Here is a 25,745-nt window from a genome sequence, read left to right on the forward strand (position 1 = left end):
TGTGATTATCGATACTCCACCCCACCATTTCTTAAATCTTTGATGAAGCTTGCCAAACTGCATTATAACTGCAGATGGTCTAAAAGTTTAGCGGTGGTGAAGATAATCATGATTAATTGAATCCGATTCTGCAATAATACCGGAAATTTTTAAGACGTTCTTTCAATTTCAAACCATCAAAATGCTCTACACTTAGACGGATGTATTTATATATTAGTACTCAAAGTACTCTTGGTATGTGTTCATAACGTAATCTTTTTACTACATTATTGTAATTAAATTAAAAAAAAGATAAATATTCAAAATTGATCAAATGAATTAACCTTAAGTATGTATGAATAAAAATATATTGATGAAAAATTAATGTTAACGAGATGGTGGAAATGGTGGCAGCAGTGGGTATTTTAGTTTACGCGTGTTTGACACACCAGTGGTAGTTATTAAAAAAGGTCTTCCACTTAAGATACTAGTTATCGTCGCACACGGTTCTCGAGAGTCGGGAATAAATGAAAAGAATTTTAGTGTGAGATGATAAGAAAAGAAAATGTGAAAAGAATAGATTATAATAAATGGTGAAGAAGTAAGGTAAAAAAAAATGTGGAATAGTAGGTAGTTAAGATAATAACTATATATAATTATGAGATTATTAAAAAATATTAAAAGTACTAATTTGATCAAATCTTTTTAAACGGAAGAAGTGAAATAAATAGTAAATTTTGATATTTAAAAATTACTAGTCCCTAAAAGTCGGGCGAGAGAATAAATTTCCACTCCGCAAACCAAATTCTTAAATTTACGAACGCTATGTCAGAATTCAGTCATAAGCGTCACAGAGCAAACAAAGAACCATGTTCCTCAATGCCTACCAATACCAAAGAATCTATACAGCTAACAAATTAAGCAAGAAACCAAGCCAATCCAGCGTCAAATACCTATCTATACAGGCATTCAGCCACAAAATATAAAAAAAACTATCCTGCAATTTTCAAGAACAGAAGCCCCCACCTAAGAAAACCATATCAACTGTTGCAATAAAAGCCTGTTAGGTAGAAAGGAGACTTTGTCAGGAGAATTTACCCTCTCTGATGATCATGTACTACGGACTTAGTCTACACACCAAAATAACCGCCATCGCAACTGCAAGCGCCGGTGCCACTGGTGGAGTCGCCGTGCGGCCGTGGTTTGCTGCTGAGACAACAGCAAGCAAACCCAATCAACAGCATGAAGCCACAGGCCGTGGCCAGAGCTCGAGCCCAATGCCAGTAATCATCCATTTTTCCTTAGCTTCGGCTGCTGCTTTTGCTCCACCTTTCTTTCAGACCTGTCATTGGCTCAACTCATGATGAATACCGGACAAAGTATTCATCTCTGATTCTCTATTGTATACGTCCGGTTTCCTTTGGAGAAAAGAATATATGGGAATCTTGAGTTAGGCATAATGGCATATATATATATATATATATATGTTTATATCATGCTATATTAATTGTCATTAAATGGAGAGAAATTGAGATAGTGGTGCACATGGTCTTAAGTAGAAAGAGGACAGGAGAGCCTGGGCCAGCCTGTGTAAGTAAACACCTTAAGTCGCCGTCCTTAAAGACCAACAAAAAGAAAAACACGACTTTATTAAACTTTTGTTTGTAATGGTGTAATAGTTTCTTTCGGATTTGGGTAGTGTAATGCTGGAAGCAACAGATTGCGTCTTGAAAAGAGCATACGGAGCACTCATTATCAAGCAGAAAATGCTGTAAGATAAAGAGATGGTTAAAGGTTCGCTTTGAACGTGATGGGTTCCGTTGGCCAACTGATTGAAATTAAATAATATGCTTTCGGCTTTTTTGCAACGGTTTGTTTCTGTGGGCTTTACTTTAAGTTTTTGTGTTTGGCATTCTCTTTTATTTTGCTGGTAAAGAGCTGCAAATGTGGGATTAATATATTAGATCTGTGGCAATCCGCATGGATTGTGAAATATGCTCCACTGAATTCAAAAGTTGTAGGTCGTCTTCTTAATTAGCAAATTTCAGGTGCTTTTCGCTTTGGGAGATACGGCATCAAAGAATTAAATGAGCAGCGGAGAAAGCGTGTGGAGGATCTGGAGAAAGAATGCCAAAAGAGACGTGGCCTGCATAGCATCGATCGCTCAAAAATCCACGCGTGTGCTCCGCTGTTCCCCTTATGGAATTTCTGCTTTGTGCTTCTCTCTTCTTTTCCTTTCTTTTTCTCTTCTTTTTCATCTCTCTTCCTTTTCTATTTGTTTTTATATCAACTTCTTTTTTTGTTGACGCTCGGCGCATCGATAATTTGGTTGGTCATGTGCAATTATGTACATGTTGCATATTGGAAAGAAAAACTAAAATGCTCTTCAACAATGTCTCCTCAAAGAAAATGAACGATATAGCTTAGTTCAATACACCAAAACTAAAACGAGTAATGCTGGAAATGCTCCAAATTTTATCATTAACTAGCTTTGGGTTCTAAGCTGCTGGCACAGAGAGCTCAGCGTATGAGCAATTCCATTTGAAAAGATACAGCTTGGTGGAGAAGCCTATGTAGGCTTGAAACATCAGTTCACCTGTTAGCAGAAAAGGCAAGATATACATACTTCTGATAACACAACAGTGCACAGTTCCAATGAAATATTGTACGATCTCGTAAGCTGCAATAAGTTCAGACCCAACACCGGCAGTGGACTTCTTTACATCATGTGAGAAATCTTTTATCTAATTCAAAAAGATTTCTCAGAATCAAACCATAAATAGTAGTGATCCATTTATCCAAATAAAGAATTCGAGAATTTTACAAACTTGTGCTTAATCTGCAAATCAGGAGCCCCTGTGTCTTGTCAACAGCTCGAACGAAGACAGGAGCATGAGAACACAAGGGATAATCTTCATAAGCAACACGCGGCCCTTAGACCCTAGATAGAAAGCAAAAATTATAGAAGAAAATGTCAAGTCAGATCATAATAGAGACTTTCAAAGAAGCATCAAGAATCCACTCGCAAAAACTACTGCTAAAACCCCTTTGCAACCAGTAAGTAAGACTTTCCATAGGCTGGCCACAGCCAGATCAATTAAATTATCCTAAGCCTGGGTCTTGGCCGCAACTTGGTATAATACATGTAATGCAACAATAGAACATGCATTATAAAGGAAATAAAAATGAATATAAGAATTAAAAGATGTAGAAAAATGAGTTGATATATAGGCAGTTTTGAGGTTAAAGAAACTAACATTTATCTGTCATCCACAAGCTACAGCTCACTATAATTGCGCCAAACAGCACGGAATTCCTCACGGAATGTGTTCAAGCGAGCTTTCAGGTTTGGCGTCCTAAAGCTTGCATGGATGACGGTGGCTAGCAGAGAGAGAGAGGGAGGGATGGGTCAGAGAAATAAATGAATGTAAACGAGGAAATAATCTTAAAGTTAAGCACTAAAGTACCAAGAAGGCCAATAGTGAATGCCCACAAGACAGTGAGAATGCCACAAGAGACAGACCAAAGGATGAAACTCACTGCAGCAAGAAAAATTTGCACACACGTTACATTACAATCACCAAGTACCAGATAAAAAGTCAAAGATGATGAAGAGCTGGGAATCTCTTACCAATAGAAAATACCAAGACAAACACCCATCGAGGGCGTCCACATATATGTATTGCTCGTTTTGCAGATGGGCGTCCCCGAATAACAGGCCTGAATAAGTTAGATATCCAAGTAAGGAGCATAGTCAAATGATCAGCAATCTCAGAGCTGCAAATGTACTCACGTAAGAGGAGGTCTCATTTTGGCAGCTAAATGTGGAGAAAACTGCCTGACAGTTCTTGTAATTTTTTCGCTAAAAGTACCTGCAAAGCTGAAGACACAAAAATTGGAGCAGCATAAAGAAAGTGAAATGATCAACAATGAACAAGGGACCCAACAGAGTATCACATACACTAGCTGTAATCACTTCAAGGAAAAGAAAACTAAAGGAAACACTAAAAGAATTGAGTAATACTACTCTATTATTGTTTCAGAGAAAGGCGTGGTTAGAGCATTTGGATAAACCTACAAACAGCTTTTGATTCTCCATATATTACCATTTTATGCCCAAATCGTAAAAATCAAAATTGTGACACAAAACCACAAATTGAAGCATGCAAGCCAAAAATTCTCAGAGTCTTTGATGAGCATCCCAATGGAGTTATCATCAAGGTGGGCAGTGGGATGCAACAACCAAGACATAAGAGAAACAGTGTACAGTGGCAAAAAACTAAAGGGGGTTAGTAATGCAAACATATCTACACACTGAACTAAATTGCTATTCTTAAAATAGTGAAGTGGCCACTGTACTTTTTTATTCCTCCTCTGATGTCTATGCAGCTCTTTTCTAACCAGTCTATGCTCCTTTCCCGATTTACTCTCTTTACATCACTCCCCCAATCCCCTTTCATCAAAAGTGATAAAAAGCTTCTGAAGCAGCACGGTGTCTCCTCAAATTTGGTATAGATCTCATTTTCACAGGTTCTCGCAGTTGCAGATTGCAATACCACTCTTCATACTTGCACACAGATGATCCAAAGCCTAATGTGCCACGACATTGCAACCTTCTACTCTGTATATAACTTGTACCTATCTTTTTCTAATACTTTTTCACAATGTAATTGAACTAAGCAACTTTTGCAGTCTCCAAATAAGCCAGTATAGTTAGGAATTTTCCACGATTGGGACCACTCAACATTTATTTCAACACATCAAACAATATCATTACACAATCTACAAGATATTAGATGGGGAATAACCAAATCCTACATCCAATATAGGAATTGGCCCCATCGTGAAACTCCATCGAACTGCAAGTTTACGTAGTTCAGCTAACTTCGTAATATGAATAGCTGAACTTGCATATTCTATTGATAACACACCACAGAAACTACTGGCTGTTTTCAGGATGACAAAGCAGGGCACTGTGATGGTGTAATGAAAATCCTTACCTATCATTTAGAAAAGCAATGCTCAGAGCTGTCGTTAGAGCAGCAACAATTGCAAGTGGCCTCCTAAGAAATGCCATCCCTGAAACTCGCAGTCCAGGAATACTTCAATTAATAGTCCAGCAAAGAAATAAACATGTGACTACATGGCATAAACCCAACCAAGTATTCACCATAATCTTTTAGCTCTCTTACCAAGAATGAAAACAATCATGATGAAATAATTGGTCCGGTAGCTGCAAAAATAAGATAAAAATATGAGAACTGACTCAGAAACGTGAAAATAAAAGCTCCAAACACGTTTTTCTTTTTTTATGCCATTGGTAAGAAACAAAATTTTCACAAGCTATTTTCAAACAAATACTAAAATCTTAATGCAAGAATTTTCTTGTGGAAAAACTGTAGTCGCATTAAAATTTTCACACCAGTTGAAGTTTCTCTAATTCTTTTTCTTTTCTGTTTTCCCAATTCACCCGACCAACGAACAGTAGAATTAACTATTGACAATATAAAGATCCCTGGACCAATCTATTATGTAAAAAATGTAGAAACAAGCCCGCGTTTGTAAATTGTGACACAGATGATTATCCGTATAACGTCAAAACCGTACTAATAGAGGTTGCACTTGAGGCGACTGTTCCATTTGGCATAAGAACGCGGCAAAGTGAATCGGGAAAAGAATTCCGAGATAGGACGCGGCGGCGATGACCAGTCCACTTCTCGCAGCGCCTCGATCAGATCCTCAGCTGTCACGTTACTCCAATCCATCTACCCTCAATTGACTAATCAATTAACTGCAAGGAACCCTAGGCAGCAAAGATAATAGATGGAAAGAAGAAAAGTGAAGGAGATGAAAGAGTTTACGACAGATTAATTTGGGGATTTTTACGTAAGATTTTGAGAGAAATAGTGAAATACCACTCAGATTAAATAAAGATTTATGGTGTATGTATGTATATATATATAGAGAGAGAGAGAGAGAGAGAGAGAGAGAGAGAGAGAGAGAGGGGCACTGGGCAGGAAGATAACTGGAAATTGCGAGGGCCACGGTGATAGAGGAACAAAATTATTGTCTGAGCCCGGGTTCGAACCGGGGACCTCTAGTGTGTGAGACTAGCGTGATAACCGACTACACCACCCAGACGGTGTTGAGACTTGAGAAAGTTAAAATTTTAATAAACCAAATAATGATGGAATTAAATTATGAAATAAATTTTCATCTACAATAGAATACTTGCTTTTGACATAATTAATGGGCCTGTTCTATTGAATTACAGTCTTGGCAACAGCTTCTGCCATACGCCTCCATAATACATATCTTGTTCACAAACACATCACTTTTGACATCAAACATTATATCAGAAAAAATAGAACCTGGAAGTCGAAAATAAGGAGAAAATCAAAAGTTTTTCAAATAATTTTAAAAATTAGAAAAAGAAAAATGCAACATGGAAGTTGATGAAAGTGAGAAAAAATAAAGAAGTTGCGAAAATATTTAAAAAATAAATAAAAATTCGAGACACTAAAGAAGTATTTTTTAATAATAAAAGAATATACATAATCATATATCAGCTATTGAAGATTTGTGTGTTTTTAGTTGAACAATACTCAACTTAAATTCGACTGCCATAGATTAAACATATAGAACTTGTTTGGTTGGATTCGTATACGCTGTCAAATGGAAATGACTCTTGATAACATCATAATTTAACTTCCTTTCCCCTATAAGGTAGGTCTGCTCCATTTCCTTTCCCCTAGGGAAGAAGAGGTTTGCAACAATTTGCCCATTGCTCTTCTAAGTTTACAAAACATAGGAGAAGGAACAAAATAAAAATAAATATAAAATTACAAGTCCTCACCTGTTCAAACTACCCCCATGAGGGGTAACAATGGAAGCAAATGTTTGTTATTAAGATTTTTAAATCTTAAAACAACTTCGCTTGTTAAACAAAATATGAGTGTTACATATTCTTAATTCACACAAACAACAATCTTTCTGCTCAATTTCTATTCATAAGACACTGAAAGAAGTAATTTATTTTAGTAATTTTAGTCCATTATATGTTTCAATAAAGTAAATACAACAAAAAATTACATTATATTTGTGTTTCGATCGCTTATTAAAGGAATTAATTATACCATTTCAATAAATAAAAAAATAAATTAATATATTTAATGAAGCTAAATCCAATAGATGATTTTGATAGGTTTTTCGCACATGAGGAATGTCACTAAATCAGTTCTAATGGGTTTGATTGATTATCTAAACTAAACCTAAAAGGTCTGACCATACAAAGTAAAAAAGTTAATGCGACTGCGCCAACAAGAAGTTGCCACGTACCAACAACAACGTTGTCGTTTCCTGTACTGGTTGCGGCACCTCAAAACTGCACTCCACGCGATCGGCACACCATAGCCTCAAGCAAACCATCCAACTCCTTAACCTGCTGCGCCTCCACCTCCATCACCCTAAATAAATAAAAAGCTAACTTTAATTACTCCGAAATTCCAATCATTGAAATTTGTAAGCATATGTCCGCTCTATTACGACTCTTTAAGCAAGCAAACACTATTTAAACAGATCAAAACTCCTCCGGACGGCCTCCATTAATATCTTCCAGTTCCCTCCACCTTCCATCCCCCCTACCCACGACCCTCCGTAAGAAAGCACTATAGGCAGAAGAAAAACCAAAACCCACCTCAAAACAAGTAAATAAATACGTACAAAAAGTTCAGTGGAAAAGGAAGCAAACCAGCGGAAAAAGGGCCAAAACCAACCCAAGTCTACACCAAAACCCGTCATTTTCTTCTTCTCATTCCTCTTACTCTGCTGGTTTGCATCCAAGGATAAACGCAACTTTCCAATGTCTCAATCGACGAGGAGGTATGACGAGGTGGGGGATTATATGGTGGGGAAGCAGATAGGGGCAGGTTCGTTCTCGACGGTGTGGCATGCTCGCCACCGCGTCCATGGGACTGAAGTGGCGATCAAAGAAATCGTCACCGCTCGATTGAGTCCTAAACTGCAGGAAAGCCTTAAGTCGGAGATTTTTATTCTTAAGAGAATCAATCACCCTAACATTATCCGCTTGCACGACATGATCGAGGTTCGCGGCTGCTCTCTCTGTCGGTTTTGTTTTGTCTTTTTCTTCAAAGTGAAAGAATTATATGTGAAGCAAAAGATGTGAAGTGAAGAGAGTAGGTTCTTATTGTCTGATTTATGTTTTGTTGATTTTATTCTGTTGGAGTGATGAACTACTTGGAGTTGATTCTAGTGTTCTTGGAGTTTAATGCATTTTTTTTGGGAGGGGGGGGGTGTATTTTGATTATGAAGTAAAATTATGTAGTTTGTTTTTCAGATGAATGCACATGTAGGACACTGAATTTGTTATTGTATTAGGAGATGATATACTTAAGTTCTGTAATTTTGCTCTGACGAAAGTCATTATTGTGTTGCATGGCTGCTTTAGTACTAGCCAGCTAGAGGAGGCTAATGAACAGAAGGACTAGATGGAAACCAAAATCCGATAGAGAATTTAAAAGGAACAAGTAAAGCCAGGATTGTATAGTCGCAAGTGAAATGAACAAGTGTTCTTTTCCATATGGTCAATGTTATTATCAGTTATAGGCTGTTTTTCGTGATTGCCGGCTTGCGTATGCACACTTTACGTCGACTAGTTATTTCTATCATGATTTGTTCTGATGTTGTTGGCGCCTTTAATCCTAGAAAAAGCCGGCAACGGTTAGCTCTATAACAGAACACCGAAGAAATATTGTTTTTTAATCTAGCATTCTTTTGGCGGATATTTTCACCAATTGCGGCTTCAGATAATTTCTGCTTGCTGGTGGGTATATAAGATGGAATAAATCATGTGCTCTGGCATTTTTGGGAAACATCAAGCATGATGTTATTTTTGCATTACCTTTTTCCATGTCGAATTTCAATGGTTGGTAAAATACAACATGCCTTGAGTTCATTGGATATATATAAAGAAAAGTTGAGCACGAACAGATTTTGGGCATCGTAATCATTTTAAATTATAGAAGTATTTCTTACTATAAGTTAGGTAATGTTTTTTGAGTAGTAATTGATGGAAATAAGTTCTATTATGTGTAACTAGGAACCTGGAAAGATGTATATTATTTTGGAGTACTGCAAAGGGGGTGACCTTTCGATGTATATTCAACAAAGCCAAGGAAGAGTTCCCGAGGCAACCGCAAAGCACTTTATGCAGCAACTAGGTATCCCTTGTTCCTACTCTGTATTTCTATTTTTCTGCTTCATTCCTTGCATAATTCAGAGGTTTCTTTATGCTCTAAATGATGCAGCGGAGGGTCTGAAAGTTCTTCGTGAAAACAACTTTATACACAGGGATTTAAAGCCACAGGTCTGCCTTGAAACCAAACCTTAAACTTCATCTATTTTCTTGTTGCTAATATAAATATTTGAACTTAATACACAGTTCTGTTAGATGGCTCATCAAAGACGAGCAACCATGTGGCAGAATTCAGGAACTCAATTCCCTATTAAAATTTTCTGATTCTTTCCATGAACGCCACCAAAGTTTATGCTGGTTTCACATTTCTGTCGACCACCCCCACTCCACCCCAAAAAGGAAAAAAAGAAAAGAGATTTTGCTAAGTAATATTGCCTATTGTCAGATTTAGCCAGTAGAAAAACATCCGCTTTGCATAAAAAATACGTGAACTTTCTTTCCCATAATCAATATAGCTAAAGGTTTCTACATATAGAATATTTCTGGTCATGAGTTATTCTGAAGCATCAGTTATTGTAAATAATAAGGGGAAGGCAATCTCTAAGTTTATCATCTGCAGTTTCTCATTGAATGCCTGAAGTTTGATGACTGATAAAATTTTAGAAGGGCTTCATCCGTTAGTGTGAACATTGCAACTCCATAAAGGTATTTGGTGCGCTCAAGCAATGATAACTTGCAATGGAGTACTTTGTTTCAAGCTTGCTTACTATTAACTTTCCTCGGATGTTCTTAAGTATAGTTGCCTTCTTCACTAGAAATATTTCTGTTTCATCAATCAGGCTTTCATCTTTGTGCACCAGTTCCAGATGTAATGATAATATAGATGGTCATATGAACTGAAAATTGCATTTTCCTGCTTCTCATTTCTGGACAGAATCTCCTCCTTTCCACTGATGGTGACAACTGTATCTTGAAGATTGCTGATTTCGGTTTTGCAAGGTATAGCTATTTTCTCTAATATACTGGCTTTTAAGTCCACTAGCCTCATTCTGGATTAGTTCAATGCGTTACATGCTATTTTCTACATTGGCTGTTAATAAAGTATCTGCACCAAAATGTTTCTTACAATGTTGAATATGCAACCTGTGCCATTGGACATCTGGCCTGGAAGGAACAAACGAAATTTATTGATGGTACAGTTTTTTCTTTTCTAAATCTTTCTTATCGGAGAGAGACATTAATTTTATGCTGTTCTTATCGGCCATTCTTGTTTTAGATAGTCACATGAGTCAGCAAATTAACATAAAATTATGTTTGGATTTGGATGACTTAGCTGCTCATGATTTTTCAAATCCATGATTACAAAGTTGCTGCACTTGTTTGGAACTTTAATATGGTTTGCAAACCTTGTAGCAACTATCTGCAGCTTTATCTTTTATCTTTATGATGGATCTGATATCCAAACTACCGGAGTCATTTGAAATGATTGCTCCGTATCCTTCATCAAACACTGGATCCAGAAGTGTTGTGTCCTCAGGCTTGGGCTCAACTAGTATCCTACAAAGTATTTTTCGCTTTAGTAATATGTATTAGAAAATAATAGTGTGTTTATCCTTGGAATGTGCTAAGAGACATAGGCATGATTGCTTGTTGAAAGCTTGAAATTGCAGCTCAGAAATTCCTTTTCCTTCTGCCAGATCTCTACAACCTAGAGGCCTTGCGGAAACTTTATGTGGTTCACCACTGTACATGGCTCCAGAAATAATGCAGCTCCAAAAATATGATGCTAAGGTGAGATTGACTTTACATATTTCATACACCAATCAAACAAATCCTTTATTTATTTTGATCCAGTAATGCAGGCAGATCTGTGGAGTGTTGGCACCATCCTTTATCAACTTGTAACTGGGAAAACTCCGTTTACTGGAAGTAACCAGATACATGTATGTTTCTTCTTTCTTTCTTCTTGCAACTAAAAATAGATATCTTTTTGGTTTTTTCCTGATTTTTTCTGGTGGCAAAATCATATTTCAGCTGCTCCAGAACATCATAAGGTCAACTGATTTGCAATTTCCACCCGAGGCCAAGCATTTGAGTCCTCACTGCACGGATTTGTGTAAGAAATTATTGCAGCGTAATCCAGGTATTCGACTTGGTTAACTACTGTGGCAATCTTGCAGTTTTTTTAGCTGAAGTCCATGTTCTTGTTAGCTGTTAACTTCAGAACCTTGTTTGTTCAAGGAAGTTGTTCTGAGGTTAATCCTTGACAGGGTTCTTCTTACTAAGCTATTGCGGTATGAAATTGGCATCCCACCCTTTACTGTGGTTTCCCACAAAGATCAGTTATCTGGATTGTCTGATGGCTAATATTTGAATGTCAGAATTTGTGGTGTTGTATTCTTTATTTTATCTGAAGTTTGCATCTATTGGTTGTCATACCTTGGCTGAACAGTGGCGCGGTTGACATTTGAAGAATTTTTTAACCATCCATATCTATCTCAAAAGCAACCTGATGGATCCATCAGGTAAGTGACATCTACATGTTTGAATTATCTTGAGAATATAAGCTCTGTGCATATTTGGATATAGTCTTCATATTTGGTTTCAGAAACAGGCAATCAGAAAGAGTATTAGGTGGTTTTCCTCCTGCTGAGAGGAATACAGGAAAAACTTTGAAAGAAGATTGCCTACCATTCAGTCTACGAAACCTCTCCAGCAGCCCTGATGGCAGTACATCTTTCCATAGTAGGTACACATGAAATCCATGTATGGATTTTCTCTTGATTCAAAGCCTGATCAGAGGGATATTCCTATTCTTGCAGACAAAACACAATTTTCCAAGTATAGTTATGCCCCACACAAAACCGAAATTACAGGGTCCAGTCTTGGCAGCCGCTGTCTTTCAGAAGGAAACCTGAGAGAATCTCTTAAAAACACAGGCCTTGAATTACTAGACAATCACCCAAAAGGTACTTAACTTAATTATCTTTTATGTTCTTTTTTTATTTGGACCATCCAAAAGCTTTCTTTCTAGGAGATATTTATTTACTTATGTCTAGTTTGCATTGACTTGATAGTCATGGATTCGCTGGAGTCAATCGTCCAGGATTATGTAATCGTCTCTGGTCCTCTTATGGACTTATCATCTTTGGCACATGCTTCTAAGCCAAGTCATTTTCCGTCCAAAAGTGGCAGTTCATCTCTTTATTCTGGAAATATGAACTCCACACCAAGTGCTTCAGAGCTAATAATTGGTGGAGCAACTGGTATAGTTGATTACACTGGGGTTATTGAACATCGACTTTCTGCTCCTGGGATTTCACAAGGATCAATGGATATAGCAGACACTTTGGAGCAACCATTAACTGACTGCATGACACTGATCAGTTCATTGCAGTGCTCTGCAGCTGCCATTACAGAATTAGTGAATGACAAGGTACCTCACTGAACTTTGTCTTAACCATATGCAAACTGAAAATTAGAAGTCGACTTCGCCGGCAATTTTCTTGAATCTCGAAACTCACCTTTCTCCATTAGTAGCATTGGTTTTATATACTAATGTCTGTGTTAGGTATTGGATTTTTAAGGTTTCAAAAATGTTGCATACCTGTCCAAAGTTGGCCCTAACATTATCCTTTCCGCACAAGATGTTGCTTTGAGCTCTTCTAAGCTCTATTTTCTACTGTTTAAAACATTTTACAAAGTTGCCATCAATGTTATTTGAACCACCAAAACTTTTGAAACAACCGCTTTCGTGCTATTATTATATTATCAGTAAATTCTGTTATTCAAAACGAAATACTAATTGTGAAAAAGAACTACCCTATAGGAGAAAGGGATGGTAGGGGACTTGTTCGCCTCCTATTATATGCAAGGAAAAGATGATACTCTGAAATATTTGGCTTTGGAAAGTATTCATAACTTCAGCTAAATTCACGGTGTCATGTGTTTCTTATGAAATATTTGTAATCCGAAAGATGGTACTCAAGATTAACAGATCAAACACCCTTAATCTAAAAGAGCCCTTAGTTTTAAGTATCTTTTGGGCAGCCTGCCAATGGTGGTATGGTCTTTTATGCCTTATTTCATCTTATCCGGTGGATCTTCTTTATGGTTCAAACTGTTTACTGAATTATAGCGTGCTTCTGCTGTCATTGTTCAAATTTGGAGTGAAAAGATGTTCCTGTCATCCTATGTGATTACATTGTGCCAATTGAGCATCAAATCCGCGGTAGAAGTTGAACGTAGTCTAGTGTAAGTCCCTTGTGTTCATTGTCAATCCATTGTGACCTTTCTAATTTAAATTGTCCTCATCTTTTTTATCCTCTGCTGACATAGCCTGTCTTCTAATGTTGCTAATACCATTTCATACTAATAGAAGTGGCTACCATTTCTAGATTGAAGGAGGAAAGCATCTAGAAGCCTTTTCAGTTCAGCTTGTAGTTCTTGCTATTTGGAAGAAAGCATTGCATATTTGTCATGCTCATGCGGCTTCAGCTACTGAAGGGCGTCCAAGCCAACAGAGAAGATTCAGAGAAGTCTCTAAGGTTCAGTACAGTCCAGATTCCCAGAAGTCCCATGATTCGGCCAATGCACAGGGGCAACTTGATATCTATGCAGAGATAGAGAGAGCATTTCTTCATGAAGTTGGGCACGCTGAGGAACTTGCTGAGCTAATAGAGCCGGGTATAATATGGCAGTTAGATGCCTTTCATTTTATAACCTACATTCCTAGTCGGTCATTGGTAGCAAATTATGCTCTCTTTATGATTTGTCCATGTGCTATTGCTACATGTTGTAAATTTGCTATATGTTGTAGATTGTGCCCATGATGTTTTGCAAGTTTACTTATTTCAGGGAATATGGAGATGCCAGATGCAATGGAATTAATATATCAGTCTGCCCTTGCTTTAGGCAGACGTGGAGCTGTAAGTACTTTTTTTTTCTCTTCCTCTGCTAACAGTTTCCGTGCTAAGTTCCATAATAAATCAACACCAACTCTCTGTTTTAGAAGAACCATGATGAAAAATACATTATTTAATTTTAATTTCTTCATGAGTTAGGTATCACCTTACTTCTGGCTTACAATGAATGTGCTACCCTGGAATCTGGAGTATATTGCATATTTAAATGTTGGAAGTGTGTCTAGATGAACAATTCAATGGGTTTGGCTCATAGCTAGTTGCATGAGATGATCATCTTTGACTGATTTACTATTGGAAAATAGTTTTAATTTCTTCATGAGTTAGGTATCACCTTACTTCTGGCTTACAATGAATGTGCTACTCTGGAATCTGGAGTATATTGCATATTTAAATGTTGGAAGTGTGTCTAGATGAACAATTCAATGGGTTTGGCTCATAGCTAGTTGCATGAGATGATCATCTTTGACTGATTTACTATTGGAAAATGATAAGCTTGCATGATAACTATATTGAAATTCTCTGTAAATTGGCTTTATTGTCATTAGTTAATGTTTGTTATAGATCAATTAGTAGTACCCCATTTCCAATTGAAGATTTTTATTTCATGAAACTGTTCTAACTTTTATTAAATGGAAATAGTGGTAATAGAATAGGATGCAAGTTGCTTCAGGTCCAGCCAGGATTACGTTAGAGTAAATTATATAAACTTGATGTTAGAATTGTTGAATCTCATGATCTTAGCAGGCACTAGCCTAGGTATTTTATTCAAGAGGAGAGCCAAAATACTTCTACAGTGCAAGGTTAATTGCTGGAGGGTTTGGAATGAATAGGATATTGGTTGACAAACATGCTATCGTCTACTAGAGCTCCTAACCAATAGAATGAAGTTACTACATTTTTCTTTGAAATATTTCAGGGCCTATCTGGAGGCTAAATTAATGTCATTTTATGCATGGTTTGCAGGTGGATGAATATATGGGTGATGTCGAAAGTGCGGTCGTTTTTTATTCAAAAGCAGTGTGTTTATTACTGTTTCTTCTAAAGGAAGCAGCATGTCTCATTGTGAATCCTCCATTTTCCCTCACAAACTCAGATCGGTATCGTATTCAGAGCTACATTGATGTCCTCAATAACAGGCAAAGCATTTCACGGTCTCAAAGAATGGTTGTGTTAAAGGCTGAGGATCAGTCCTGCACTACTTAAAACTGGTGATGATAAATTCTGTATTTTTTTAATTTTTTTATTATTATTATTTTTTGTATAGTAATTTTTTGTGGGGTTGAGGGGAACCAATTGTTAAGCATGTGGAACAAAAGTATGTTGATATTCACATGAATTTGACAGGATGCTCAAAGTACAAAGTTGATAAAGGCGCCGTTTCTTGGAGGGTGTATTAATTAAATTATATCCGTGGTCCTTGAATAATCCCCCATTAAGGACCACGACAGTTTGGGACCCCAAAACTTAAGTAAAGAGTTTCTGTTTTGTCTATGAGATTGTTCTTTTGTACAGTGAGCGTGTTAATTTTTCTCTCATCGACGATTCTACTTTTAACTACTACTTGCAATCTGGATTTGAGATTGTCTTAGAACTATATCCCAAAATTCCATGTGGCTGGTAGATAAGAATTGTTGTATCATGAGGTTTTCTGTGAAGACACAATGTAATTTAGTCAAAACTCCTTGGATTTGGATCAACAAACTTTGCCAGATGGTTTACCTTTCTTCATCCATAGGAGAAAGCTTTTGCGGCAATCGTCTTGGTTGGTCCAACCTCTTCTTCCCAACCCAAACTACCTTCTCTTTAAATCATAATTTCAATAATCTTCCCCAGCCCAAAGTTTCTGTAACATTGAGCCTGAAACAATGATCACATGCTTTCAACCACCGAGGCTAAGCCTTGAAGATGATTCAGCTGTCCTCTTCTCAACATCCGACTCGCCGGAGGAGTCCACCAGTCAGTCTTCCTCCTGTAACCACTCCCCCCTGCAGCAACACCCCAACCAAACAGCTTATAAGCTAAGTGTAACTAATCTATCGTACACTATTAGGGAAAAAGCATGGGTATCCAGCCTGATTTTCCGTGGTGTGAAGCAGAAGCCAGTGAATATCCTGAAATCAGTCTCTTTCACTGCTAGAAGCTCTGAGATTCTCGCAATTGTTGGCCCAAGCGGCACAGGTAAGTCTACACTCTTAAGAATTGTTTCTGGCAGGATAAGAGACAGAGACTTTGACCCCAAGAGTATTAAACTCAATGATAATGCAATAACAAGCCAACCGCAGCTGAGGAAGATATGTGGGTTTGTAGCTCAGGAGGACACTCTGTTTCCTCTTCTCACAGTGAAAGAAACCCTAACCTTCAGTGCCAACTTTAGGCTCAAGGAGCTGAGTGGCAGAGAGAGAGAAGCTAGAGTTGAGGGCCTAATGCAAGAGCTCGGTCTAGTACATGTAGCCGACGGTTTTGTTGGAGACGGCGAGAATCGAGGGATTTCAGGTGGAGAGAGGAAAAGAGTGTCCATTGGGGTAGACATGATCCATGACCCACCAATTCTTCTTCTGGATGAGCCTACTTCTGGGCTCGATAGCAGCTCTGCCCTTCAAGTGATCGGCTTGCTTTCATCCATGGCCAGAACCAAGCAGAGAACCATAGTCTTGTCTATTCACCAGCCAAGTTATAGAATCATTCAACAAATACCCAATTTCTTGATCCTTTCTCAGGGCTCAGTCGCCCACCATGGCTCACTCCAAGAGCTAGAGCTAGCCATTACAAGACAGGGGTTCAAAGTCCCACCCCAGCTAAATCCCCTGGAATTCTCAATGGAGATTATCTCCATTCTGGAGGACTCGTATTCTAAAAGCCACCCCTGTGAAATAGACAGAAAAGAAATATGTCCCTCCTATTCAACGCTGCAGATAGAACTAGCCTACAAGCAAACCACTGTTGATCCATTTCTTTCAAGACTGTTTGAAATAACGGTGCTCTGCCTGAGGTTCTGGAAAATAATCTATAGGACAAAGCAACTATTGTTGGCACGGACAATGCAGGCTCTTGTTGGAGGGTTCGGTCTCGGGAGTGTTTACATGAGAGTAAGGAAAGATGAAGGAGGAGTTGCGGAGAGGTTAGGCCTTTTTGCATTTAGTCTCAGTTTTCTTCTTTCATCCACAGTCGAAGCTCTGCCCATTTACCTTCAAGAACGCCAAGTTTTAATGAAAGAAGCATCCAGGGGTGCCTACAGGATTTCATCATACCTAATTGCCAATACCATAATCTTCCTCCCATTCTTATTCATAGTAGCGATCCTTTTTTCTGTCCCTTTGTACTGGATCGTGGGACTGAACCCCGCTGCTTCTGCTTTTGCTTTCTTCACGTTTGTGGTTTGGCTTATAGTGCTGATGGCCAGCTCTTTAGTGCTCTTTTTGAGTGTTATATCTCCAGATTTTATATCTGGGAATTCTTTGATCTGCACTGTTCTTGGTGCCTTCTTTCTATTTTCAGGCTACTTCATTCCAAGGGAGTTCATTCCCAAGTACTGGCTTTTCATGTACTACGTTTCGCTTTATCGGTACCCTCTGGATTGTCTGGTCATTAATGAATATTGGAGTGAAAGAAATGAATGTTTTTCGAGAGGGGTTGGGGATAATTTATCAGAATGTTTGCTTACTGGGAGAGAGGTCTTGAAGAGAAGAGGATTGGATAAAGACACAAGGTGGATCAATGTCGGGATTATGTTGGCATTTTTCGTGTTTTATCGACTACTTTCTTGGATTATACTCTTGCGCAAGGTATCAAAAACGATGTTGTAATTCTGAGATGTTGAGAATGTTATACGTTTCTTCTGATGTAATTTCTAAACATTCAGTTGTATGACAACCGACATTTATAAATACAGTAAAACCTCTATAAATTAATACTCTATAAATTAATAAACTCTGTAAAATAATAAAATCTTCCGGTCCCGACTTGGGCCTTTGTAAAAAATTATCAAATTCGATAAAATAATAAGATAATAATTTTTTGAAAAATTCCTTTATAAATACTAGGTCCCATTAAAACTCTAAATTAATAATTCATAAATATTACAATTATAAATATTATAATAATTTGCTAAAATATGAAGTCTGTAATGCTTTACGCATTTTATCATTCATGGATGATGTTGCGATACCTTTTAGATGAGAAGACATGGTTAGGTGTCATGCATGAATATATTTAATTGGCTATAATAATTATTTAAGTGCAACGAATTACTGTAATCATATATATTTAAGTAATTTCAATGAATTGATACATGCGTCTATGAATATAATAGTTAATTGTATACAATAAATTGATACTATATATAAATATATTTAATTAGTTACAAAGAATTGATTGATGCATGAATATAATCAATGAAATATATATTAATTCATTTATTTTCAATAATATGTACTAAATTTGCTGAATTTAAAAAGTCTCTCTTTTAATTAATAGAATATTAATTTATCGATAAATTAATATCTCTCTAAATTAATAAAATTTCATGGTCCCAACGTTATTAATTTATAGAGGTTTTACTGTATACTATTGATTTAAAAGTATATTTACTGCAACCTATACTGAAATTACACTTTTAACACAAGCACCATAATACTGCAGAATTATGCTAAAACAAAGCTTTATAATGGTGTGAAATGGTATAAATTATTGTAAAGAAGATAGGCTGTGAAGGTTTGACCGAATTAAGCAATTTGGTATCAAATTTTACCTCTTCAAAAGGAATTGTGATATAGAGCAGACCCGAACAGGACACATTGTGTGGTTTTTTATGTCAAGTTGATTCAGAAAATCGTTTATGGTCCTTACTAAATTAAAAAGTACTGATTTTGATCGCAATCACTGACTTCAAATTCTTTGCTGACTGTTTCACAGGAAGGAAGACCTCAGTTTGAGTCTTGTGATTAATTCTAATAACTCGTGCAGACTAGTCTTCTTCCCATTTGACGCAACGTAAAACAGAAAATTGGACATGTCTATATTAAGCACTTCTAGAAATTTTCTGAAAGAATAAACTCTTCTGAAATAAAAATGGCTGATGCAGCTTCAAGCATTTAATTCGATCTTGTGTAAGCGGGCCCGTTCCTGAGGGTAGGGAGTCTAGGACGATGGCCTACCAACCCTTAGGGAGCCTCCATCCCAAAGTAGTGTATTATACATATATAAGAAAAAAAAATCGCTTGCTACTTTTAAAAAAGTAGCAAAGTTATAGTTATCATCGTTCAATTAAAACTATAATAAAAAAGATATAGTCATGTATCAACTATTTTATATATGCTTTATTAGGGGCTCTTTTTTCTTACTCATCCTAGAGCTACCAAAATGTCAGGAATGGGTCTGTGTGTATGTTGTTAGTTGCATCATATAATTCTCTCTAATGCAAAGTCAACTTTCTGTAGCTGGAACTTGGAAGTAATGTCTCATGACATTGTTTCTTTCTGCTCTGTTATAATTGATTTGCAGGCTTCAAATGATGATTTTGTTTTTTTTTTTGGAAATAATACTGCAGACAAGTTGGCCAATTCCGTTGAGCCGCCGGGTCCTTGTCAACGCATCATTTTAATATTCTTCTTTATATTGAATTAAATAACACGCCCGACTCCAAGGTGATCAATTGCTGATGGAGCTGAATTGTCAATTCTTTCTCTATTCACATAAATACACACCACTCCTATATCAGTTTCAATTGGCAGATACTTCATCCAGTTAGAGACTGAAACTTTCTCCAAAATGAGAAGCCTTATTATTGAATCTCTTTATCTTTTCTTCTTATTAAGCTCTTTGTCCTCCTTTCCTGTTGCAACTTCAAGAGCTAATTTCCAGTTGAGGAGGGGTGACTCTATATCTGTCGGAAAAGAATCAGGTTTTATCACCTCCCCTGATAATTCTTTCACTTGTGGTTTCCATAGCTTGGGAACCAATGCCTACTGGTTTGCAATATGGTTCACCAATTCCAGTGACAAAACCATTGTTTGGATGGCTAATCGTGACAGGCCGGTCAACAGCAAAGGCTCAAAAGTAACGATCAGACGAGACGGAACAATGGTCTTGACGGATGTGGATGGCAGTGTTGTATGGCAGACTAATACTACTACTACTGATGTTGCTGCTGCTGAGCTTCTTAACACGGGAAACCTTGTTTTGAAGAACCCACGAGGTGAAATTCTCTGGCAAAGTTTTGATTTTCCCACCGATACTCTTTTGCCTTCTCAAAGATTCACCAAAAATACTAGATTGACATCTGTATTAAGAAAGGGGAGTTATGAATCAGGCTACTTCAATTTGTATTTTGGTAGTGACAATGTTTTGAGGTTGATATCTGACAGCCCAGATACATCAACCACCTATTGGCCAAATCCGGATTTTGATATTTACACAAATGGTAGAACAAATTATAACAGTAGCAGAATAGCAGTTTTAGATGATATGGGCAGGTTTTTTTCAAGTGATCTGTTGCATTTTAATGCTTCTGATTTGGGTTACGGGATAAAGAGGAGGCTGACAATGGACTATGATGGGAATCTGAGAGTCTATAGCTTGAGTGATTCGACAGGGCTTTGGGATATAACATGGCAGGCTCTTGCACAACCTTGTAACGTTAAAGGTGCTTGTGGAAGAAATGCGATATGTGTTTATGCACCGGAACCCGTGTGCACATGTCCTCCTGGATTTGAGGCGAACAATCAAAGTAACTGGAATGATGGATGCAAGGCTACATTCGACCAAACTCTCGTAAATTCCCGACGAGTGAAATTCCTGGAGATCCCTCATGCTGATTACTACGGTTTTGATCTGAATGCAACAAGTCCTGTTACATTTGAAACTTGCAGGGATATCTGTCTGGAGGATTTTCGTTGCCAGGCTTTCAGCTACAGACTATTGGGTCAAGGTTTCTGTTTTGTGAAGAGTGCACTGTTCAATGGCTATGCCTCTCCAGATTTCCCTGCTAGTATATATATCAAACTACCTGAGAGTTTGGAGACATCAAAGCCTGATATAGTTCATGCCCCCCCCACGACTTGTGAATCTAACGAGGCAGAAATTGTTGTGGGCTCTCCTTCTATGTATGATTTCAGGAACAAGAGGGTAAGATGGGTGTATATCTATTCATTTGCTGTGGCACTGGGGGCTATTGAACTGATGTTTGTACTTATAGGCTGGTGGTTTTTGTTCAGAAAGCACGGAGTTCCAGCTTCTGTTGAGGCTGGATACCGAATGATATCAGGTCAATTCAGGTGTTATAACTACTCGGAGCTTAAGAAAGCAACCAACAATTTCAAGGAGGAGCTAGGACGGGGAGGCTCCGGCGCTGTTTACAAAGGTGTTTTATCCGACGAAAGAGTCGTGGCGGTTAAGAGATTGGGCGACATTTTTCAAGCACAAGACGAGTATTTTGCAGAAATCAGCACCCTTGGGAAGATCAATCACATGAATCTTGTAAGAATTTGGGGGTTTTGTTCGGAAAGAAGGCACCGGCTGCTGGTCTATGAATACCTCGAAAACTTATCACTGGACAGGCATCTTTTCGGGCCCAACTTCCTGGGATGGGAACAAAGATACGCAGTGGCATTAGGCACAGCAAAAGGTTTGGCCTATCTCCACCATGAGTGCCTCGAATGGGTTATCCATTGTGACGTAAAGCCGGAAAACATACTTCTCGATGGTGAATTCCAGCCCAAGATTGCTGATTTCGGGCTGGCAAAACTGTCGCAAAGAGAAGGCCCTGGTTCAGAATTCACTAGAATCCGGGGGACAAAAGGGTACATGGCTCCTGAATGGGCGCTAAACCTTCCAATCACAGCAAAAGTGGACGTTTTCGGATATGGAGTGGTGATCCTGGAAATGGTGAGGGGAATAAGGCTTTGTAATTGGGCGGTGGAGGAGGACGATGATGAGCAAGAAGCAGCTCTTACGAACTTTGTGCGGAAAACTAAAGAAAAGATGAAGAGCGGGAACTCATCTAATTGGGTGGAAAGTGTTGTGGACTCGAGATTGGAGGGCAAATTCAGCAGAAATCAGGCGGTCACGTTGATTCAAACCGGCATTTCTTGCGTGGAGGAAGACAGAAACAAGCGGCCAACCATGGCTTCTGTAGTGCAAACATTGCTGGAATGTGAAGATGAGACTCAACTTTGATGGGCAATTACAGTATTCATCTGCGCACTACCCATTCTTGTGTAAAAATAGTTTTTTATTCGGAAGTGAAAATTTTATTGCAAGTGGTCATACTAACTGCATTCATTATAGCTATAGTTATGTAAGTATTAAATGTGATGGTACTTATGATAAAATTACACTACGAACTTGTTAAAAAATCTAATTCCCAAAATTTTACTCACAAAGTTGATGAATTTTAGTTATTTGTGCTATATTCGTCTCCCTATTTATACAATTAGCACCCCATAAACTTAGACACCCCTAATTATTACCGAACATTTCAAAGGCGTAGTCAACATGAGTATAGTGGATATATAGGTTCAGACTATTGGAGTCCACGAAGGTCCGCTGATGACCCTTTCTTGCAAGGAATAAACAGTTTTACTATTGAAACAAAGATTCAAATTCATCATTAGAGTCAGTACTTTATCGCTTTGTTATCGGCCCATCTCCGGAATGGTCCGAAATATGTTTAATATTTTAGCCTCAGGAAAATAAACGTCATTCTTTGGCATAAATATATGTATATATATATACACATATATACATAAATTTATATAAAAGAGATATTTGATAATAAATAGAGACTTTTGTCTATCAAAACACAATATTTATATATACATATATATAAGAGACATGATTTGGCAATATTTGATAATGAACAATAACTTTATCTTTCAAAATACAACATTAAATATAAAATATTTATTTAAACTATTTTAGATTATCTTTAAAAATAAATTCAAACATACACACTATTTCTAACACATATGTTGGATATCAACCAGATAGAAGAAAAACCAGATGCCAAAACCTATCAACTATTACAACATATCAATGGGTCCTAAAACCCTTAAACAAACAATATTACAGAATACAGTAATAAAAGAATGAAATACAGAAATATTCTACAAATCTAAAACTAACAGAGAACAGAAAATAGCTCAAAGAAAATGGGCTCATATAACCAGATCTATAGTCATTTTTGCCCAAGAATCACAAAGTCCCAACAACCTATCGCGATTGTTAAAAAAAATACCCAAAACCACAAAGACATAAGACCACGAATGAGCATTAGGTTTTCACAAAGAAAAGTTCACTAAGAACTTTTTATCGAGAGAGAAGAAGAAGAAGAAGGAATCAAGATTTCAGGCTCACTTATTTCTCCAAAAGGAGACTGAGGATATTTATAAAGTAGGATATTGATTGTCGAAAGGAATAACCAAGAGAGAAGACAACGATGGAGAAAACCAAGACCAGAGAGAGTGAGAGAGAAGAGAACGAGGAGGCACTGGAAATCGGGTTAGGATTTTGACTAAGTGAAAGAAAGAGACACCAAATTTAAAACGGTGGAAACGGATTGGACAAATAGAGGAGTAAAAAACATGGATTGAACGTTAGTGAAGAACCAATCATCCAAGTGATAGATGAAGGAGGCTTGGGCTTGGGCTATAAGGGCAAATGGTCCACAAGATTTTTTCACAACATACTTATTTATATATTTTTTATTTTTATCTCTGTATTTTCATAAAATACAATAAAACTCTCAAAAAAAAAAAAAATCTAAACACTATAAATAAATCTTATTTAATTAGGACTGAACTCATTCTTGTGTTCTAGATATATATGTTTTGTCCTATTTGGATTTAGATGATTACAAGGGATTTAATTGAATTCATATATTTTTGAATATTTTTTTCAAGAAAGTTCAATACATAAATTTAGGAGCTTCAAAAACAAAATATTAAAATTTTATAAAATTTGTATAAAATGTGAAAAAGACCGAAATAAATACTAACATATGATTCTTATTAGGTGTAAAAGATGAAGCTTATTCTTACAAATATATTTTAAGATATTATTATTATTATTATAATAAGTATTATATTCTGAAAATAGCGAAATTTATGAGATGATTGAAACAAAGGAACACTAGAAAAAATAAAAACCAAAAAATTAAAATTGAAACCCTACAAGTGCGCACGTGTGTAGACATCTCTCACGTGTGGAACACATACGTGTGGCGGACGAGCCGCCACTTCCAGACACAAGTCTCTCTCACTCACTCCCTGCGTCACTCGCTTGTAGGGAACGGCGTCGCCCACCTCTCTCCATTTCTCTCATTTACTCACATTTTCTTTTCAGTAGAGAAAAGGAATCGAGCCGCCGCCCACACCGTGTCTCGCCAAGCTCTTCCGGGTAAAGATTTTTGCTTAATTTCGAGCTTTTAATCCCCTTTTTGCAACAAATTTCCAGCCTTTTGTATGTATGATTTTTTATATATAATATATGTGTATTTCTTTTGCAGCATATCCGCCGCCAAGAGTTAGAACTCGTGCTGGGCATTTGCTACAATTTGTCGAACTTTCAGTAGTTTTGATTCAGTTAAATTGTTGAGTTTTCTTACATGGCGGGTTGTTCGTCAAGTATTGGAATAGCCCATTTCAAGAATTCGGAAAACGAGGTCGTTCTTCCAAGGTGCTTTAGCTCCAAGAGTCTGGCAGCTGCTAAGTTTCCATGTTTCGGTATTAATGGAACTAGAACAAATGGGCATTTCCTGTGTAAAAGAATAAGGCAGAGACTTGTAATTGTAAATATAATGAACCCTGAGGCTGAGCCTCAATCAAGTATAGCGGCGACTACCATAACTGAACGAGGTGACATTGGTTTCGCGGGAAAAGATGCTAAGGTTATTGAAAGGAATTATGTTTGTGGTGACGGGGATTCCATTGATGGGAGTGGAGGGGACGGAAAATTTTCAGGTGGCGGAGGTGGTAGTGGAGGTGGGGATAACGACGGCGACGATTATGAAGAGAAGGAGTTTGGCCCAATATTGAAGTTTGAGGAGGTGATTAGAGATGTTGGAGGCTGCCAAGACCGTGGGTTTACGCAAGGTGCTTCTGCATAGATATTTGGATTTGCAGGTAAAATTTGTGCTGAATGAATGTTACTCGAGCAGATGATAAATATTTCAGTCAGCCTTTGGTATGCTAGTGATGGTCTTGTAATTTGAGACTGCAGGGGTCAGCGTGGCCACTCGGGTTTCTAATGCAGTCCTCTGCTATGCTCAGGAACAGGATGTTGGCTGATCCATCATTTCTATTCAAGATTGGAACTGAGGTTTGTGAAGCTTGTTTCTTGTAACTTTGTCCATCTGCAAAGCACATTTAGTGGGTAAATGCACTTGCATGAAGGGCGAATCCACTATAAGCACTTGTTTCAAGTATCACACCAGTTTACATGGTTTGCTAAGATGTTTAGATATCTCTTCATGAAAAGGTAGCTGCCCAAGAGGTCATGACTACTGAATACTGCTTGAAATGCTCATTGGTCTTGGCTATAATACAAAACTAAATATTTTTGGCATTTTCTTGCATATTTTTATTCAGTGCATTTATGATGTGAGAAATCTTTTTCCATCTGCAGATAGTTAT

The 25,745-nt window shown here is 37.4% G+C and overlaps 6 protein-coding genes and 1 non-coding gene across 10 annotated transcripts in view; 5 read left to right on the plus strand and 2 right to left on the minus strand.

Moving 5' to 3' along the window:
* LOC105174490 (uracil phosphoribosyltransferase) overlaps positions 1–2,723 on the plus strand; it is a 9,082-nt gene extending 6,359 nt beyond the window's left edge. Inside the window, exon 13 of the mRNA XM_020697769.1 lies at positions 2,028–2,723. The gene's annotated coding sequence lies outside the window, so the exon portion shown is untranslated. The remainder of the gene's footprint in view (positions 1–2,027) is intronic.
* On the minus strand, positions 2,630–5,973 carry LOC105174489 (PRA1 family protein A1-like). The gene is made up of 8 exons (XM_011096612.2): positions 5,587–5,973; positions 5,172–5,212; positions 4,980–5,058; positions 3,773–3,859; positions 3,611–3,699; positions 3,447–3,518; positions 3,237–3,360; positions 2,630–2,920 (listed from the first exon to the last, which is right to left on the minus strand). Exons 1-7 carry the CDS (start codon positions 5,742–5,744, stop codon positions 3,257–3,259), a joined length of 630 nt encoding a protein of 209 aa, XP_011094914.1. The 5' UTR covers positions 5,745–5,973; the 3' UTR covers positions 2,630–2,920; positions 3,237–3,256.
* On the minus strand, positions 6,047–6,120 carry TRNAV-CAC. The gene has a single exon. It is a non-coding gene; the product is annotated as a tRNA-Val (tRNA).
* On the plus strand, positions 7,399–15,653 carry LOC105174491 (serine/threonine-protein kinase ATG1c). Of its 3 annotated transcripts, XM_020697819.1 has the most exons (15): positions 7,399–8,083; positions 9,098–9,218; positions 9,306–9,364; positions 10,128–10,192; positions 10,891–10,984; positions 11,056–11,136; positions 11,228–11,336; positions 11,646–11,718; positions 11,802–11,938; positions 12,016–12,162; positions 12,253–12,629; positions 13,591–13,879; positions 14,051–14,121; positions 15,082–15,326; positions 15,463–15,653. In XM_020697819.1, the coding sequence occupies exons 1-14, from the start codon at positions 7,841–7,843 to the stop codon at positions 15,319–15,321; spliced, it is 2,106 nt and encodes a 701-aa protein (XP_020553478.1). In that variant the 5' UTR covers positions 7,399–7,840; the 3' UTR covers positions 15,322–15,326; positions 15,463–15,653. The 3 variants fall into 3 exon arrangements, with proteins under 3 accessions (XP_020553478.1, XP_020553477.1, XP_020553479.1); XM_020697818.1 differs by having other exon boundaries at positions 15,082–15,653; XM_020697820.1 differs by having other exon boundaries at positions 7,400–8,083; positions 12,271–12,629; positions 15,082–15,653.
* On the plus strand, positions 15,815–18,035 carry LOC105174493 (ABC transporter G family member 23). Its single transcript, XM_011096616.2, has one exon. The coding sequence runs from the start codon at positions 15,984–15,986 to the stop codon at positions 17,919–17,921; it is 1,938 nt and encodes a 645-aa protein (XP_011094918.1). The 5' UTR covers positions 15,815–15,983; the 3' UTR covers positions 17,922–18,035.
* Positions 19,790–22,373, plus strand: LOC105174494 (putative receptor protein kinase ZmPK1). 2 transcript variants are annotated; one of them, XM_020697991.1, is made up of 2 exons: positions 19,880–20,017; positions 20,148–22,373. In XM_020697991.1, exon 2 carries the CDS (start codon positions 20,197–20,199, stop codon positions 22,288–22,290), a length of 2,094 nt encoding a protein of 697 aa, XP_020553650.1. In that variant the 5' UTR covers positions 19,880–20,017; positions 20,148–20,196; the 3' UTR covers positions 22,291–22,373. The 2 variants fall into 2 exon arrangements, with proteins under 2 accessions (XP_011094919.1, XP_020553650.1); XM_011096617.2 differs by having other exon boundaries at positions 19,790–22,373.
* LOC105174495 (protein RETICULATA, chloroplastic) overlaps positions 24,350–25,745 on the plus strand; it is a gene marked incomplete in the record, with an annotated part of 3,403 nt that continues 2,007 nt past the window's right edge. The window contains 4 exon segments of the mRNA XM_020698099.1: positions 24,350–24,510; positions 24,620–25,164; positions 25,166–25,235; positions 25,333–25,431. Of these exon segments, the coding sequence (XP_020553758.1) occupies positions 24,719–25,164; positions 25,166–25,235; positions 25,333–25,431 (615 nt within the window).

The sequence above is a fragment of the Sesamum indicum genome, linkage group LG11 (assembly GCF_000512975.1).
Source record: "Sesamum indicum cultivar Zhongzhi No. 13 linkage group LG11, S_indicum_v1.0, whole genome shotgun sequence".
Classification (NCBI taxonomy): Eukaryota; Viridiplantae; Streptophyta; class Magnoliopsida; order Lamiales; family Pedaliaceae; genus Sesamum; species Sesamum indicum.